The sequence below is a fragment of the Camelus ferus genome, chromosome 4, assembly GCF_009834535.1.
Source record: "Camelus ferus isolate YT-003-E chromosome 4, BCGSAC_Cfer_1.0, whole genome shotgun sequence".
NCBI lineage: Eukaryota > Metazoa > Chordata > Mammalia > Artiodactyla > Camelidae > Camelus > Camelus ferus.
This window is the reverse complement of record NC_045699.1, coordinates 38,540,454-38,557,580: the sequence shown is the minus strand read 5'-3', so window position 1 is coordinate 38,557,580 and position 17,127 is coordinate 38,540,454. Positions and strand designations below refer to the sequence as shown.

Genomic DNA, 17,127 nt, shown 5'->3' with positions numbered 1-17,127 from the left:
GATCCTTGATCGAGGTCCTCTGAAAAATTGATGCAGCAATGACACTTGCCTTCACACAAGGAGCCAATGTAACCTGATCCTCATTGCAGGTGCATCAGGGGGCCCAAGGGACCTGGCCAATATCACAGGGCTCAGAAATGACAGACTGAGGGCTACGGGCAGAACTGCGAATAGCGTCACCTGCCAGCTGCAGCAGGCAGCAGGTGCACGGGCTCAGGAGTCAGCCAGACCTGCATTTCTACCTTCAAGCAGTGTGATCTTGAGACAGTTACTTAACTGCTTCAAACCTCAGCTTCTCAGTGAAAAGACAGGGGCATTAATGTTCGCTGCCCAGGGTTACTGTAAAGATCAAATGACATCACATCTATGAAACTGCCTAGCACAGGAACTGGCAGAGCAGGCATTTAATAAATGGTTGTTTTATTTAATTTTATGTCATTTTAAGGGAGGAGGAATGTAAAGGTTTGTTATTAAGAAATAAGGAGACAGAAACCATAAATTTGTGGTCTGCAATTTTTCCTTCACTTAAGAAAACTGTTTACCAAAGCTATATTTTCAGTTAAAATATGAAGAGCAGAATCTTTCGCAATACTTCTTCCACCAAGACCTCAACTTTTAGTAATCAGACACTTTGATGTTCAGATGCATGATGTATGGCTGTCTGGATATTACTGCTACATACATATTTACAACATAAAATTCAGGAGAACAAACACAAAGTCAGGGTCAACAGGGAAATGCTGATGATCAGATGTAAATGTTAGGCTCATTGAAGCCTCTCAGAAATTATCGTTTACAAAGATAAGATGAGAAATACATGGTTCACAGAAGAAGAAATACCAGTAAATCAGAAATTCTACACAATAAAGAACATTTATGAAGACAGTCTATATGAAAACATTTTACTTTCCTCTGCCTAAAATTATCTCAGATTTCATTTTCTGCATTATTTCCAGTTTGCTTTTTAGGTTGAAAAAATAGGGTCACCATTGCTTTGCTCTCCATTTCCCTTTGGGTACCAACATGGCCAATTCCATTTTTAAAAAGCAGCCAATGAGGGGGCTCACTGAAGAAACACAGAAAACTGGCAACTGTGATGCATGACAGTCCAACAACAAATAATTTGCAACAGACCAGTCCTAGAAAGAAACTAAAATGGGAAACTATGGTAAAAACTGTCCTTTGCATAAGGTTACTGGGCCTATTATTGGACATGTTATCTCGCTGCCCAAGGGGCTGGAAGACATTTTCTATGTAAAGGATGCAATGGCTGGGAAGGAGTTCAGACCACAGTGACTGTCAGAAAGCTCAGGTTACAGCAAAGCCTCCAAAGTCATTTCTAGAATATAATCAAAGCCCTCCTCTGCACAGAGTCAGAGTGGTGGCAAGTCCCTAGAACTGAATATTGTTGCTGAGTTCAGCATTAAACAATCTCTGAGAAAGCTCAGATAAGCGAGACTGAATAAACAAGAAGCAAAGTAAATTTTCCCATGGAGTTTCAACCACAGCTAAATGTGTTGTGCTGTTTCAACCAAAATAAATCAGGCATATACCTAAGTCTGCCCTCCACTGCCCCTTCCCCACCCCAAAAAACCCCATATATAGTTGGCCAACTTTCTAGAATTCTCATATGTTTGATAATGTTAAAAGCAATGACAGCAAAGCCCCCATTAGTCTTTCTCTCAAATACATTATAACTCTACATCAAGCACATAGTATTTTCATAAAAATTATCTATATTCTTACAAACTGTATTATCTCTACTGATGTTATAAAAAAAGAGTTAGAGAATGCTTAGTTGGCATCTATCCTGATTACCCCAGGCCCAAAGTACACAAAAGCAAAAAGTTAAGAGATTTCCAAAAGCTTTTTATTAGGGCACAAACCCCATTTGGAAAAAACAAATCCTTAAAAGGTTCTGTGGGAATAGAATTCCAACAAGAATTTCATATCTTCAAGTTTATGCTTACAAAGAAATATAAATTCATCCAAATTTAATGACATACTTGTTTTGAAAATAAAATACACCCTTTTTTACTTATTTCAGATTTTGTGCTCATCTTTTGCTGTCACGACTTGTATAGCAGTCTTTCTACAAAAATTGATTGGGCTATTGGATAGACCCCAAACAGGTTTCTCAGGGTATCCTTTCTCAAAGCACCCACGGAGAGAAAAACCAAAGTCACAGACAGAAGAAACTCCTCTAGAAGCAGTTATTCATTTCCTGAGCTAACCCACTTCCTTTTCAGAAATTTCCTTCTCTTCACCAACGTGTTTTTTGAAAATAGCATCAAAGTCTTCTTGCAAAATATACTTGTGGGCCTGGGGCCTGGAATATAGACAAATGCCAATGGCCAAGTCATTTTTTTTTTAACAATTTTATTAAAAATGTAGATTCTTACCTCATTACATGCACCATACAATTTTCAGGTGGATCAAAGTTTTAGCTATTAAAAATTGAAATAATAGCCAATAAAATTACTGGAATAAAATAAACGAATAGTTACATAATTTTAGAAAGCTAGAGGCCAACTCATGTTTAATATTACCACTGTAGTAATAAAAAATTAGAATCTCAAATGAAGTGTCACTTCAGTGGTACAGAAGGCTCCCTGCAATGTTAAACTGATGTTTTAGAAGAGGAATCCAGATCATTATGAGTGAGAGCCATGTTTAGAGAAAATATATGTTACCAAATTGAAAAACTGAATGTGGCAAAAAGTTTATGGCTCCTGGCTACTCCGTTACGGAAAACTATGGCATCTCCCTACAATAAGGGAATCAGCTGTTTAAATCTTTCACACCTTAAGTAAACTAATGAGTTGCTGGGTTTCTTCACATTAAGTACAACACTGGAGATAAAACTGAAAGTCTCATAATTATTAAAGTTAATATATTTTATTGGAAATGTATCTTCTTAGTGATTGTTGTCTTGACTTTAATTGAAGTAGAGATAGAAAGCTGAACAGAAATTTGGCTACTATGATTCTTCCGTGCTAATAATACAAAATATAATTTTTAAAAAATCATATTAGTCTTTGCCTAAATATAAATATAAAAAAGCTTTATTTATTCACCAGCAAAGAGTGATACCACAAAACAGACAAAAGAAATAGCCTCTTAAAATTTTATTTTTGTCAGCAGAGCTGACGATTTTCTGTGAAGTCTTTTGGTTTATTATTATAATAAGCATTCCCCGCTTGAAAAGTCCACCCAAAATATCTCAATCCTTGAGGTAAAGAACTTTAACTATAAAAGAAATCCTGATATTTTTAAAGAAAAAAATTCTTAAAATTCCTTTAGCTTGATAAATAGAAATAATATCTTCTTGTTCTACTCTGGTGAACAGAAATGTACTTTATACAGCAGAATATCCAGTCACTTATTGGCAAACTGAAGGTGAGAACTATTCATTTACACACTGCTCAAACACCGTGCAATACTGCCGTGTTCATATAGACTTTTTTTTTAAACAGTTACCAACACTCTTCTGGCAAAGACAAGGTTTCGAAATGGCAAAAGCAACAGAAGTTTTAGATCTCAAAGCTCCAGAGGGGAATTAATCTGAGTCTTCATCATCAAGATAGTCCTCGGCATTGCTTAACGTTCGAACTGCATCTAAAAGGAACAGGGAAAAAGCAAAACAGAGGAATTACAAATAGCTTGGGTTTTGTTTTCACTTTCAAAGCTCCTGACAATTCAACAAACTGGAATTTTCCCTCAGACCTGGGGCCTGTAGTTTCCCTGAGCACCTTTTTCTACTTTTGCTTTCCAGCCTAACTGATCAGTTTCTGCTGCCAGAGGCTGACAAATAAATTTGTCTGCATGCGACTCAGATGTGCAGGGAAGTAAAGCACATGGTGCTGATGAGTGCCCCTCACGCCAGATATGACCAGCCACGTGCACCACAACCCTCGTGGAACACAGCAGAAGCCTGTCCGCTCTGACAACTGTGCTTCCAGCCTCCTCTCCCAATGACAAGTGCACAGATGGCTTCAGTCAGTCGACCTGAAGGCAAGGTCCCTGGGTAGAAAGATGACTAGTGAGGGGGGAGAAAGGAAAAGAAGAATGAAAACACACAAGCTACAGTTTCATTTTCAAAAACACTGATAAACGAAGTATACTCAGAAGCCAAAGAAACTGAAATAAAAAATAAATAAAAGTCTTAAAATAGAAAAAGCTAGACCTCAGCAAATGTTAAGTCAACCCTGCCCAAGGTTCAAAAGGAAGATGTCTGCTCTTTAACTGTTCACCTGTCCAGTCAACTTCAAACTGCCTAGTCAAATTCCTGTAGCCACAGGTTACACGAGGTGTAACTTGTCAAGGGGAAAACTGAAATACAAGTAGAACCACATTGTTAGAGCTCAATTCATGTGTTGTAACACCCATATCACTGTCTCTAAATCCATGCTCTTTGGAGACAGGACTGATTCCAAGTCTTGTGCAGAAACTATAAAAGGCGTACCTGAAACCTCTTATACTGTAAAACAAGGATCCTATCAAAGATAGCGTCATTTCAGAAGGGCTCAGGATCCAACCAGAAGAGGCCTCCACTAGCCACAGATAGGCTATCAGTACGGAAATTAACTACACTGGATTAAAACACAGAAAATATTTCCACACACACACCAAAGAGAACTCATCGGTCCTCTTTGGAAAATAATAGGAACCAGTATGATATTTTGAAAACTCTTAAATAAAGGGCAAAAATCAAGCCTTTATTCTGCCCCTGCTATACAGACTATTCCTCTGAGTAACCATCTGACAAGGCAAGGGGGAAATTTTTCATTATAGAATGTTCCAAATACTAACTGAGAAAGGAGTGACAAAATTAGACTATCACTATTTTGCAGCCATGAATGAAATAATGAATCTAGACAATGATCATCAATGGATGCTAACATCACAGGGCGAGTGACAGATATTACGTGATGGAAGAACACAACTTTCTTTACGAAGTATTCTTCCCTCTATCCCTAAGATAGGTAGATAAATAAAATCTGAATCCAGTCAAGCCTCTAGAGTAACACTGATTGACAAACATATCAAGAACAGAGGAACATAGCATCACCATGGGAATGTACACATGCCATGTCTAGACTGGGAAATTCAGGTAAATTGGCTCAGTTTCTTTTGCAAGTAAATTGCAAGGTTAAACAAAGAAGAAGAAGAGGAGAAGGAACGGAAATATTAATTGGAAAAAAAAACAAGAGACATATCTATCAATTTGGATCCTACTTAAACAAACCATAAATAAATTGATAGATAAACAAGTAAGCAATGAATAAGCAAACAAACATGGAAGAGAAAATGGCAAATTTGCACCATCACAAGACTCTTGATGATATAAAGGGCTTATTATTAATTTGAGGTAGGTTAATGATATTGTAGTTTTTTTTAAGAATCTTTGTGGGTTTAGGAAAATTATTATTGAGAAAAAAGAAGGGACAAGGGAGAGTCAATACATGGGAGGAAGAAACCGATTCATCTTATACGAGAGAGAAGGAAAAGCAGAAGAACACGTAGATGTGAGCAGAACAGAGGCACACTTCAGTGATTTCACACCAGCTTCCAAACTGCTAGACGTCTCCAGGTTGACTATGCTCTTCTCCATTCTCCTTAAGAGGAGTTCTGGAGACCTGGAAGGGAGGAATTTTGTTCTATCCCACACATACTCATGAACTTCAGGACTGGCCATGAACTTGGTAAAAGTTTTTTTAAAAAGCAAAAGACAGAAAGACAAACAGCAAAGCTCCTCCCCTTTCCACTCTGCTAGACAATCCTGTGTTTTGTGACACTGGAGGTATTCTTTGTCCTTCAATGGTAACTGCAGCTCTTCACTTTAATCTCATTTCTCCTGTTAGCAAGAGAAAAATGACTTGCCATGGTGCAAACTCTGACCGAATGGAAAGCAAGAGACAGCCAGGAAAATAAACTCCTTCTCCTTCCTTCCTTTCATGGACTGCTCTGAGGCACAGCTTCTCTGGAAACTTCTCATATGGCCCAGAGGTGAGTGATGAGCTGAACCTTCATAGCATGTCTTGAGGGCATGACTATTGTGGTAATGTATCTCCTAGCACTGCCTCCCAGCCTCCCCCAACTCACTTCCATTGTTTTCTCAATCTCACTGCCCTGGATTTACAAGTCCCAAATCAAGCACCAGAACTTAAGACAGATGGACAGACAAATAAATGGTGGAAGGACAAACACAGTAACATGGATGAATCTCACAGACAAGTTACATGAAAGAAGCTAGACACCCAAAAGCACATACTGTTTGATTTCATTTATGTCAAGTTTGAAAACAGGCAAAATTAATCTACGGTGAGAGAAGCAGAGGATACTGAGGGAGGCTTCTGGGGTGTGGGAAGTGTCCTCTGTCTTGACCTGGGTTGTGGTTAATTGTGTAAGCACAGTTTAAAAAAAATTTATCAAGCTGTAGACTTAGGATTTATGTCCTTTACTTAATATAAATTATACTCCAGTTTTTAAAAACTGGAAAACACATTTAAAGGCTCAATCCCCAAGTATGACCTGACTCCATCCCTATATCCTAAAGTTACCCTTCAAGGTAACTGTAACATGTAAATTACTTTGTCCCTACAAGAAACTCAAGATGTGCTTTCAAAAGTGGACAACAATATCAGAATGTACTCTTTCTAGTTTAGCATTCATGCTGGCAATTAGCTCTATGGCCTAATATTCACATTCCAACTAGGATCAAAATACAAATTAAAAAAAATTTTTTACTGGATGATTGGGGGAATGAAATAAGGAAAAAAAAGAGAAAAAGGTAACATGAAAATTGAAATATGAAAATGCGTTTCTTGGCTCTTTGTGCCAGGCCCCAAGATTACCTCATTAATGAATTCAGTACAGTACACATTTAGGAAGGTAGACTACAGACATTTGGAGGGAACGGAGAAAAAGACCACCCACTTCTCAGCCGTTTTCTACAAAGACTGTGGAAAAGTAAGGAGAAAAAGAGAAAAGTTTGCCACCTGCCTCTTCCAGCTCCAATTATTCATGTGGAGGCTTCTGGGTGTCGCTCCCTGGAGTGTGAGCAGGTGTGATACTTTCCTTGCCTATCACAAGCCAACTCACAGTGTACATGAGGGTCTGATAATGTTTAGCTCACAGGAAACCTCACTCCTACTCAGTCAAGACATTTTGGAGGCACCCAAGTAGCAACGGGAAGTCAGCGGCAGAGAAAGGAAGTGAGGCCACAGTCCTACTCCTGACCCAACCGAGGTCCACCTCAAGTAAGAGAATCCTCCCACATGGTTACGAATACGGCTTCTCAGTCCAAGTGTAGCTGAGAGCACCACTCAGCTGGCAAACACTTTCCCACTCACCCTATATTCATCTATGCATTAGTAATTACTTTAAAGAAAGAGTGGCTCTGTCAGCGAACATTCATGGCTTAAATAGTTAAGAAATCCTAGACCGCTTAATAGTTTTCATTACACCAGAACAGAAGTTAAGTAAGAATCTGGAACAAACACTTATCTGAAATAAAGGACAAAAGGGACACTGGGTTTGTGAGGAGGACTATGATGGGAATTTGATGACAGGTAAGGAGGATGATTCTGTGAAGCTCCCTGGACAGAGCTTCCCTGAAGACAGGGGGACTGTTTGCTGTTTTTGATTGACAGAAGCAGGAAACTAGGGGACTGACTGTGTTTTGTGGCTTCTGATAGATACGGAATGTGGGACAGCATAATATTGCCTCTTCTCATAAATCAAAGGATACCTGAGGGAGAAATAAGTTTTCCAAGGGTTGAAAAATGAATGAGAATTCAATTGAAATGATAAAAACAGAAATTAGTATCTCATTACCCAAATTTGACAACTCTGAAAATGATAATACCCTAAGGATAAAATGAAAACACATGCACTTAGCCTCTATAATGGAAGTTGCTAAAAAGCTGTTTTAGTGATTCTCCACCAACATGGATCAGTCTAAACTTGAGACTTCAAGGCAATACTGAAAAAGCCCGGAATGATGAGTAGCAATGCAAAGACCTGCAAAAAGGTGAGTCCTCCTCATACCAGTTCCTTTGTAGAAAATGGTAGTAAGCATGTATCCATTACAGGCTTATCCTTCAAAGTGGTATTAAAGTGCCAAACATGAGATGATAAAGTAGAGTAAGGCTTGAGAAATGAGAAAAAAGAGATTTAATGTTCCCTCCAACCAAATCACCTTCTACCTTTCTTTTTTCCTACCCCTCTGGGTTTCTCAGGGGATGGGAGGCTGATGATGAATGAAAAGGGGACAAAGGAGAGGTGGATGGAAAGAGGAATTCAAAGCACATTTTCCCCGTCCCAGCACTCCTTTCAGGAATCACCATATCAGAATGAATCTGGGGGAACACATTCAACAAGCTAAGTACTAAGAAGTCAAATTAACAGCCAGTCTCTGAATAGTAATCATGAATGATGCAAATGCATTTAACACCTTTTCTTTCCCTTGACACCTTTTCAAAACCACCAAATTTCACTTGTACAGAGTCATATGTGAACTTTTCAAACCTATTTTCCCATGTCAATAGGTATTATCTCTAAAAATGTACACTTTATCTTTAAAAACCACCCTAGAAGGTAAATAGATACCAGTATGTTTACAAAGTCTAGAATAACTTTGATAACAGTTTACTGATACCCTCATTTAAAACAGAAACAAAGTATAATCAGAAAGCTGTTGAGGGCTTAATTTTAAGAATATTTAGAGACAACCACTCACAAAAACATATTTGAAGTGAGGATATGGAAACAATGGCTCTCTGATAAGGACAGTAATGGAAAATAAGGTAATTAGAACTTGATTGCAAGGAACAAAAGAAACACACTAATCATAGCAAAAAATCGATGCCTCTTCAAATTCATTTGCATAAAGATATTCTTCCATGTTGGAGGTTCCGATTCAGGCTAAAGATATAAAATCTAACTTCAGAATCACCCAAAGAGTTTACCAAGAAAAAGTATTCTCCAATATTAAATGAATGTATCTTAGTCATGATGGCACCAGGAGGAAAAAGGATTAAAACTAAGTACCTGTTCCCTGTTTCTTTTTCAGGAGAGATGCACAGGCAGCATTCGTAGCCATGTCCAGGGCCAGTTTCTTCTCGTTGTTTCTTAAGTCTGTTCTAGCACCTTCCCCAACACAAGAAAAGTTAATTTGGCGTTTTGAAGACTCTATAGTAGCAGTCAATGCTCTTTTTGGTTTACTTTCACTTTCTTTTCTTCCCATTTTATTGACATATAATTGGCAAACAGCACTGTATAAATTTAAGGTATACGGCATAATGATCTGACTTAAAAACATCATAAAATGATTATGACAATGTTTAGTGAACATTCATCATTCCATATAGATACAAAATTAAAAGAACAGAAAAAATGTTTTCCTTGTGATGCAAACTCTTAGGACTTACTCTCTAAACAGCTTTCTTATACCACAAACAGCAGTGTTAATTACACAGCTGCCAATTCTCTTTCCATCAAAACTAATCGCTTTTGGCAAAACCAGAGAACCATTCTGGCCTTTAAGTAATAAGCTCTTTCCAAACAGTAAAGCTTTCTCAGCAATAGCATATTTGGCATCTTTCACCAGGGAGCTTGTTGCTGCACCTGTGATAATCAAACACAATTAAAACATAGCCTTTCAAGTCCCTGTAGAATTGCACATGCACTTTCCAATGAGGAGTGTACTGACCCTGTGGTAAAACCCTCAATCAGTTAGACTCAGTGTGCCTTGGCATGAGTTTTTTGGAGATTAAATTCAATTTACCCTTTGCCTCTTCTGTTCAAGAAGGTCTCTAGAAAAGATCATGTGAGTTGAGCTTGAGGGAATTAATACTTTGTGTCTTATGTATATTCTCATGCATATTAACAGAACAGTAACACTAAAATCTAGAAGCAATCCATTGTTCCTGTAGCCCACCTTCTACTCACCTTTTCCCCCTTTACTGTGATATAAATTACATCAGGATTCATGAATACGTTCTCACTGTCAAAGATTCAAAACTACAAAAGTATGCTGAACAAAAGCTTACGTCTCATTTCAGCCCTCAGCTAACCCTTTCCGTCCCCATCTTCCACCTTCCCCAGAGGCGACGACTCCCAACAAGCAGGCATCAGCTCCCATCTCCCTCACGTGCACGAATGCATTCAGACACACATGGACATGTACACGAAGTCATACTACAAGCAGTGGTCTGTAATCTGATTTTTTTTGCCAATGGTATTTTTCTTTTTCTTTTAATTGAGGTACAGGTGATGTACAATATTACATAAGTTTGAGGTGTACAACACAGTGGTTCATAATTTTTAAATGTTACAATCCACTAATAGTTGTTTTAAAATATTGGCTATATTGCCTGGGTTGTACCGTATATCCTTGTAGTACTTTATTTATTTGTTTGTTTGTTTGTTTGTTTATTTATTTACTTACTTACTTACTTACTTATTTATTTATTATTTTATTCTATTTTTTTTTAATGGAGGGACTGGGGATAGAACCCAGGACCTCATGCATGCTAAGCATGCACCTTACCACTGAGCTATTACCCTCCCTCAATTTTATAAATCGTAGTTTGCCCCTCTTAATCCTCTACCCCTATCTTGCCCCTCCCCTTTCCCCTCTCCCCATTGGTAACCACTAGTTTTGATTTTTTTTTAACTTAACAATATATAATGGTATTCATTCTTTAGCAGTACATATACTTAGAAGTCAATCTATTTAAACATTTTTAAGTATTCCACTCTGTGGACATTCCAAATTTTATTTAATCCCTCCTCCATTGAGGGGCACTTAGTTCCTAATTTTCATTATCACAAACAATAGTGCCATGAACATCCTTGAACAACATCTTTGTTTATATGTATTTCTAAAGGGTGGTTTCCTAGAAGTGGTACCAAAATGTAAGGCTATGTATATTTTCACTCTACTAGCTACTGTCAGATTGCCTTCCAAGAAGGCTTACGAATTTACTTTCTGCCACAGTGTAATAGAGTGCCATTTTCTCTGCAGCCACATCCTCTTCAACAAAAAATAGATGTCCTAAGACTCAAAGGCACAAAAATCTTGAGTCAAAAATAGTATGTTTAATTGGGAATACAGTGATCGTGTGTGAAAATCTCCTGTGAGCAGATGTAGATCTATCTACAGCTGGGGTTATATGGAAAACCTCATTCTCTCATTGTGCTACAGGTCAAAGATCCTGAGGGTTCATAGCTCTGTGACTAATCATACCTTACTTTAAATTACACTTGAGAACTCATATATATGCTTTCTGTCAGAATGGGAAATGTTCAAAGACAGGACACTAGAGAAGGAATGCAACCATTTCCTAAACCCAAATTCCTAATGTATCCCTCCCCGACTTTTCCACTTTGGTGACCATAAGTTTGTTTTCTATGTCTGTGAGTCTGTTTCCATTTTGCAAATAAGTTCCTTTGTATTATATATTTTTTTAGGTTCCACATATAAGTGATAGCATGTGTTAGTTGTCTTTCTCTGACTCACTACACTTAGTATGATAATCTCTAGCTCCATCCATGTCGCCGCATTTGCTTCTTGTTTTTTTCACTAAGTCTTCAAGATCTGGCGATTGTTTTACACTTGGAGCACATCTCAGTTCAGACGGGCGTTATTTCAGAGCCTCAGCAGCACACGGGGTCAGTGGCTGCCGTATAGACAGCACAGCTCGTGGCACACCTTTGGAGGCACCATAGTAATCCTCAGGGTGTCTGATCTTTTATCTCTGGAGTTTATATATCAACATACTTTAAACCAAAAACATTTCTTCTCATATGTTCCACACATTGTTCCGAGGATCCCTAACCGCAGCACATCCATATGACATGCAGCTTGGGTGCCTCAAGCATCTGATACAAAGCCTTCTAGTCCAGGGTGCAGTATAGGGTGATATCCCCCAGCCCTCTGTAAGGGTTAACTAGTATTTGTGGGACAAGTAGATGGATAGATAGGGAATCCATAATTTCACTGTTTCTTCTGACGTGTAAAAACAGGGAATCAAGGTATCTTCCCATTCTCTGTACATCTAACATCTGCTCTGCTCAAAGCAGGAGATTGCAGCCACCGCATTTGTTCTTACCTATCAAGACTTTACTGTGAGAACAGTGGCCTCAGCAACTTTACCCATATGGCTTTCTTAGATCTCCTCTCTATATGTGTGTGCACAAATACAGACACACACACCCCTTTCTTCTAAGGCCCTTTAATCCTGCAGCAATATACCATAAATTCTTCCTAAAAGTAATACATGTAATTTTAAAGCTTATCAAGTTTTTAATTTAAAAATGTATACAAATCACCTCAATCATTTCATCATATCGCAACAACTCTGTGATTCAGAGTAGAGACCTAAGTTCCAGTTTTAAAAATAGAAACCTATTATTTTCCCTACTATTTCAAATGGCATAGCTGGATGTAGCCTATTTTTCAGAGCAAGCACAGGCCAGATAAACTAGGCATACTTTACCTTTTGCCAGAAGCAACTGGACAATATCTGCATAACCCTTCCAGGCAGCAGCGTGCAAAGCTGTGTCTCCCAACTTGTTCTATGGTGATAACAAGAGAATGTAGCATTTTAAAAATAGAGTGAATTGAAAATACGCATGAATTTAACTTTACTCTAACCTAAGTAAACCTACAATGAGAACACAGCTATAAAATCATACAAAATTCCAAAGAGGGGAAAGGAGACTCAAGAGATGAGAGATGAGTCATTTGAGGAGAGGGAATGGGATGAGCAAACAGAAGACTTGGCGGAGCACAAGCGGAAATGAAGATTCCTGCAGAGGGAGACTCCTGGGGGAAGCAAGCAGGTCTGTCCCTGCAGAAACCTAGCATGAGTTAGGAACTAGAGATCCCTGGAGACACGAGCAGGAATGAGAATGGGGGTGAAATCAACAGTACTGGGTGACAGTGTTTCTAATGAGTAATTAGAACCCCAGATCACCTTCCACTCTCCCTGCTGCCATGTGACCCAGTACAGATGGTAGAATTACCCTGTTGAGAAATTAACCAGATAGTTTCCAAGCTCATGGAACTCAAAGGTACAAGAGAAGGTGGAATAAGGCCAAGAACTAAAAGCAGAGGTCTAGCTGAAAAACCTACAAATGGAGCAGTAAGACGCCTCTCCCGGTTACCTTCACCTACCCCACTGCCCCAGAGTGTCCAATCTAGCATCTACTCCCAGGGAGGATGCTGGAGAATATTTCTCTGGTAGAGCTGAACAGTCCCAGTGCAGGGGAGGAAAGGAATATTTATATTGGCAATGGAGTATAACCTAGCAAAACAGCCAGGACTTTAGCACTTCACCCTACAGAGAAGCCACCAAGCACACGGAGTTTCCAATCACACTCAAATATGAATGGACAGACAAAGACACTAGATATTTAAGGACAGCCTCTAGTATCTGAAGAAAGACCAAAACAAACAAAACCAATGGATCTCAGAGAAAAAAGATACAGTATAGTGAATAGCAAAAAAATGTTTAAAAAGTATATAACTAGACCACAACTTCTTTACCTAGTTATCTGTTGATGGACATTTAGTTTAGTTTCATGCCTTGGCTATTGTATATAGTGCTGCTATGAACATTGGGGTGCATGTATCTTTTTGCATTAGAGTTCCCTCCAGATACATCCCCAGGAGTGGGATTGCTGGACCATATGGTAAGTCCATTTTTAGTTTTTTGAGGGATTTCCATACTGTTTTCCATAATGTATATTTATACAATGGAATACTACTCTGCCATAAAAAGAATAAAATAACGCCATTTGTAGCAACATGGATGGACCTAGAGATTGTCATTCTAAGTGAAGTAAGCCAGAAAGAGAACGAAAATACCATATGATATCACTCATATGTGGAATTAAAAAAAAAAAAAAGGACACTATGAACTCATCTACAAAACAGAAACAGACTTGCAGACTTAGTTAACAATCTTATGGTTACCGGAGAAGGGGGATGGGAGGAAATAAATCTGGGAGTTTGAGATTTACAAATGTTAGCCACTATACATAAAAATAGATTTTTAAAAAAAGTTTCTTTTGGATAGCACAGGAAACTATGTTCAATATCTTGTAATAACCTTTAATGGAAAAAATATGAAAACAAATATATGTATGTATATGCATGACTGGGACATTGTGCTGTACACTGGAGATTGACACAATATAATTGACTGTACTTCAATTAAATATATATATATATGTAATTAATACATCAAGATATAAGAAGATATTATGTAATGAAACAGGAAAAAAGATGGCATATAAAAGTAACAATCAGAGTAAAAGAAGAGCTTATGGTAGATAGAATTCTAAGATGGCCCCCAAGCTCTGTGCCCCTTGGAATACACCCCCTGCATAATTTCCTTCCCTCGAGTATAGATGAGACCAGTGAATATAACAGGATACTACTCTTATCATGAGGTTTCTAATCAGTTGATCTTAAGTTCATCGAAAGAGAAATTATCCTAGGTGGACCTGATCTAATCAGGTGGGCCCTTTATTTTAAAAGGCATAGCATCAGGGACATGATCTCCTGCTGGCCTTGAGGAAGAAAGCAAACAGCCATGTTGTGAAACGTCTATCAGGAAGGGTGGTCTCTGAAAGTTGAGGGTTTCTGTACCACAGGTGCAAGAAATGCAACTCTCCCAGCAATGCGAATGAACTTGGAACAGGACCTGAGCTCCAGTTGGGAGCCTCACTCCAGCCAATACCTTGATTCCAACCTGTAAGACCCTGAGCAGAAAACCCAGCGAGGCCACCCAGAATTCTGGCCTATAGAAAATATAAGGAAAACGGGTGAAGTTTTAAGCTGCTAAAGTTGTGGTAATTTGTTACATAGCAACAAAAATCTAATACAGAGTTCTGGGGAATTAAAAAGCTCACTGAAGTAAAACATAAAGACAAAGGTGAGAGGGGGACGGCACAGCTCAGTGGTAGAGTGTGTGCTTAGCATGCATGAGGTCATGGGTTCAATCCCTAGTGCAGCCATTAAAATAAATAAATAAATAAACCTAATTACCACCCCCCCGCCAAAAGACATAAGTGAGAAAAATTAAGAAAATTAGAGGCTCAATCTGAGGGTTCCATCCAACACAGCTACTAACAGGCATTCCAGAACCAGAGAACAAAGGAAACAGCCAGAGAAAACTATAAAAGAAATAATGCAAGGTATTTTTCCAGGCGGAAAGAGTTTACCAGGAAAACTATCAGGAAAAGACCCATCCTAAAGCACAACACTGTGAAAGTTTAGAACACAAAGGCTAGAGTAAAACTCTAATCAAGAGAAAAAGCAGATCACACACAAAACAATGGGACTCAGAAGCAACCCTGGAAACTAGAATATCCTGGAGCCATGCCTGCAAAATTCTGAGTGAAATCAATTTCCGCCCAGAATTCTGTCAGCCATATAATCAATCCCAAGCTCCCCTTTTTCAGGAATCTAGTTGAAGATCTTCTTCAACATACAGAACATACAGGATCCAGAAAAGTGAAGACAATAGGAGGAAGCTGAAAGGTTTCCCAGGAAGACAGCAAAGGGCAGTAGAGACCAAGTTGTTCTGATTAGAAAATGAAGCTGGAGAGCTTTCAGCATGATTCCAGGAAGGAAAAAAAGAAAGCAGCTGACTATCTCATACACTTTAGAAAGGTAAATCAAGAGAGTATACAACCGTGTAGAAGTCTTTGTGAGATTTTAAAAAAAAAGCTAGATAAGTAAGATTATCCTGTACAGCACAGGGAAATATATACAAGATCTTGTGGTAGCTCACAGCGAAAAAAAAAATGTGACAATGAATATATGTACGTTCATGTATAAATGAAAAATTGTGCTCTACACTGGAATTTGACACAACATTGTAAAATGACTGTAACTCAATAAAAAAATGTTAAAAAAATTTTTTAAAGCTAAATAAAGGTCAATAAATACAGAAACAGAACAGTTATACAAGCAGTGAATGATATTTCACTAGCCATTATACTATAAGCACTATATAGTAACAAAACCAAGAACTATGATATGATACATTAGGAGAACTAAAGGAGCTCAAGAGATTGGGTGCTGGGTGCTGGAAGCCGACAGTTTGGCAAGCCTATACCTTCACCTACCAGACAGGATGCCAAAATACTCATGAAGATGATGAATTATGAGACAACTCCATAAGCATATTCCTCAGTAACATGAAGATAAGAGGAAAGAGCTAAAGGCTAAAAGTGATATATGAGGAGTGTGGTAGGCATCTGGGGCTTTATATACAATTTGGACTTTGGTGCAATAATCACTTTTTAACTCTGTGCTTGTAGTACTTTGATTAAAAATGTTATGAAAGATAATAAATGGGAAAAGGTGAGCTCAAAACATCAAGATATGATTTTACACCCCCATAAGCCACACCAGGAGAGCAAAACAGGGGTGTTAAATGACTTCTGTGTAAGCAAGCTCACCTGTTGGTTCAGTTCAATATTTGGCTGAGTAAACAGCATTTCCACTATATCTGAAATTGAAAGAGAAAAGATATTTTTTTAAGAATGGAAGCAAAAGCCTGACAAGACCAGGTACAATAATTATAAAAGAATATGTTTTAGAAGAATCTTCAAGAAAATCCTTATAACAATTTTTTTTTAACATTTATGTAAACAGAAGACCGAAGAATCTAAAAGGCAGAATTACTTAGGGAAAATTTTTTTCAAATAATTTTGCTTTCACATTTTCACATGACATCTACTATAGGAATATTTTTACATTTGCTAGGATACTTAATATTCATATCATTATTTTGTGTTTATTAGCCAAAAAAAGATAGGCTTCTTTGGGGAGACAGCCATAAATTTTCCTTTGGCCATGCTATTTAATTTGTTGGGTTCCTCGTTTCTCACTGTTGTTGTGATTACTTTCTGTGTGTTGTGGACAGAGGTAGAAAGGGAGTGAGTGTGATAGATTCTTGGCCAGGCTGAAATACATGTAGAAATTCCACTTGCCATTTACTGATTATAAGACAAAGAAAGTTATCAACTGAATCACTAACTCAAGCAAAAGCTCTCTCTCTCCTGAATTTAACAGTCTGTCTTAAACCAGAATGTAAACCA

At 38.1% G+C, this 17,127-nt stretch overlaps 1 protein-coding gene across 1 annotated transcript in view; it reads right to left on the bottom strand.

The window, feature by feature from the left end:
* Positions 1-1,848: 1,848 nt before the first annotated feature.
* The window catches only part of OSTF1 (osteoclast stimulating factor 1), a 51,491-nt gene continuing 36,212 nt past the window's right edge, over positions 1,849-17,127 (bottom strand). The window contains exons 7-10 of the mRNA XM_006189007.3: positions 16,486-16,535; positions 12,507-12,585; positions 9,055-9,153; positions 1,849-3,618 (exon numbers count right to left, since the gene is read on the bottom strand). Coding sequence (XP_006189069.1) covers positions 3,560-3,618; positions 9,055-9,153; positions 12,507-12,585; positions 16,486-16,535 — 287 coding nt within the window. The 3' untranslated portion in view covers positions 1,849-3,559. The remainder of the gene's footprint in view (positions 3,619-9,054; positions 9,154-12,506; positions 12,586-16,485; positions 16,536-17,127) is intronic.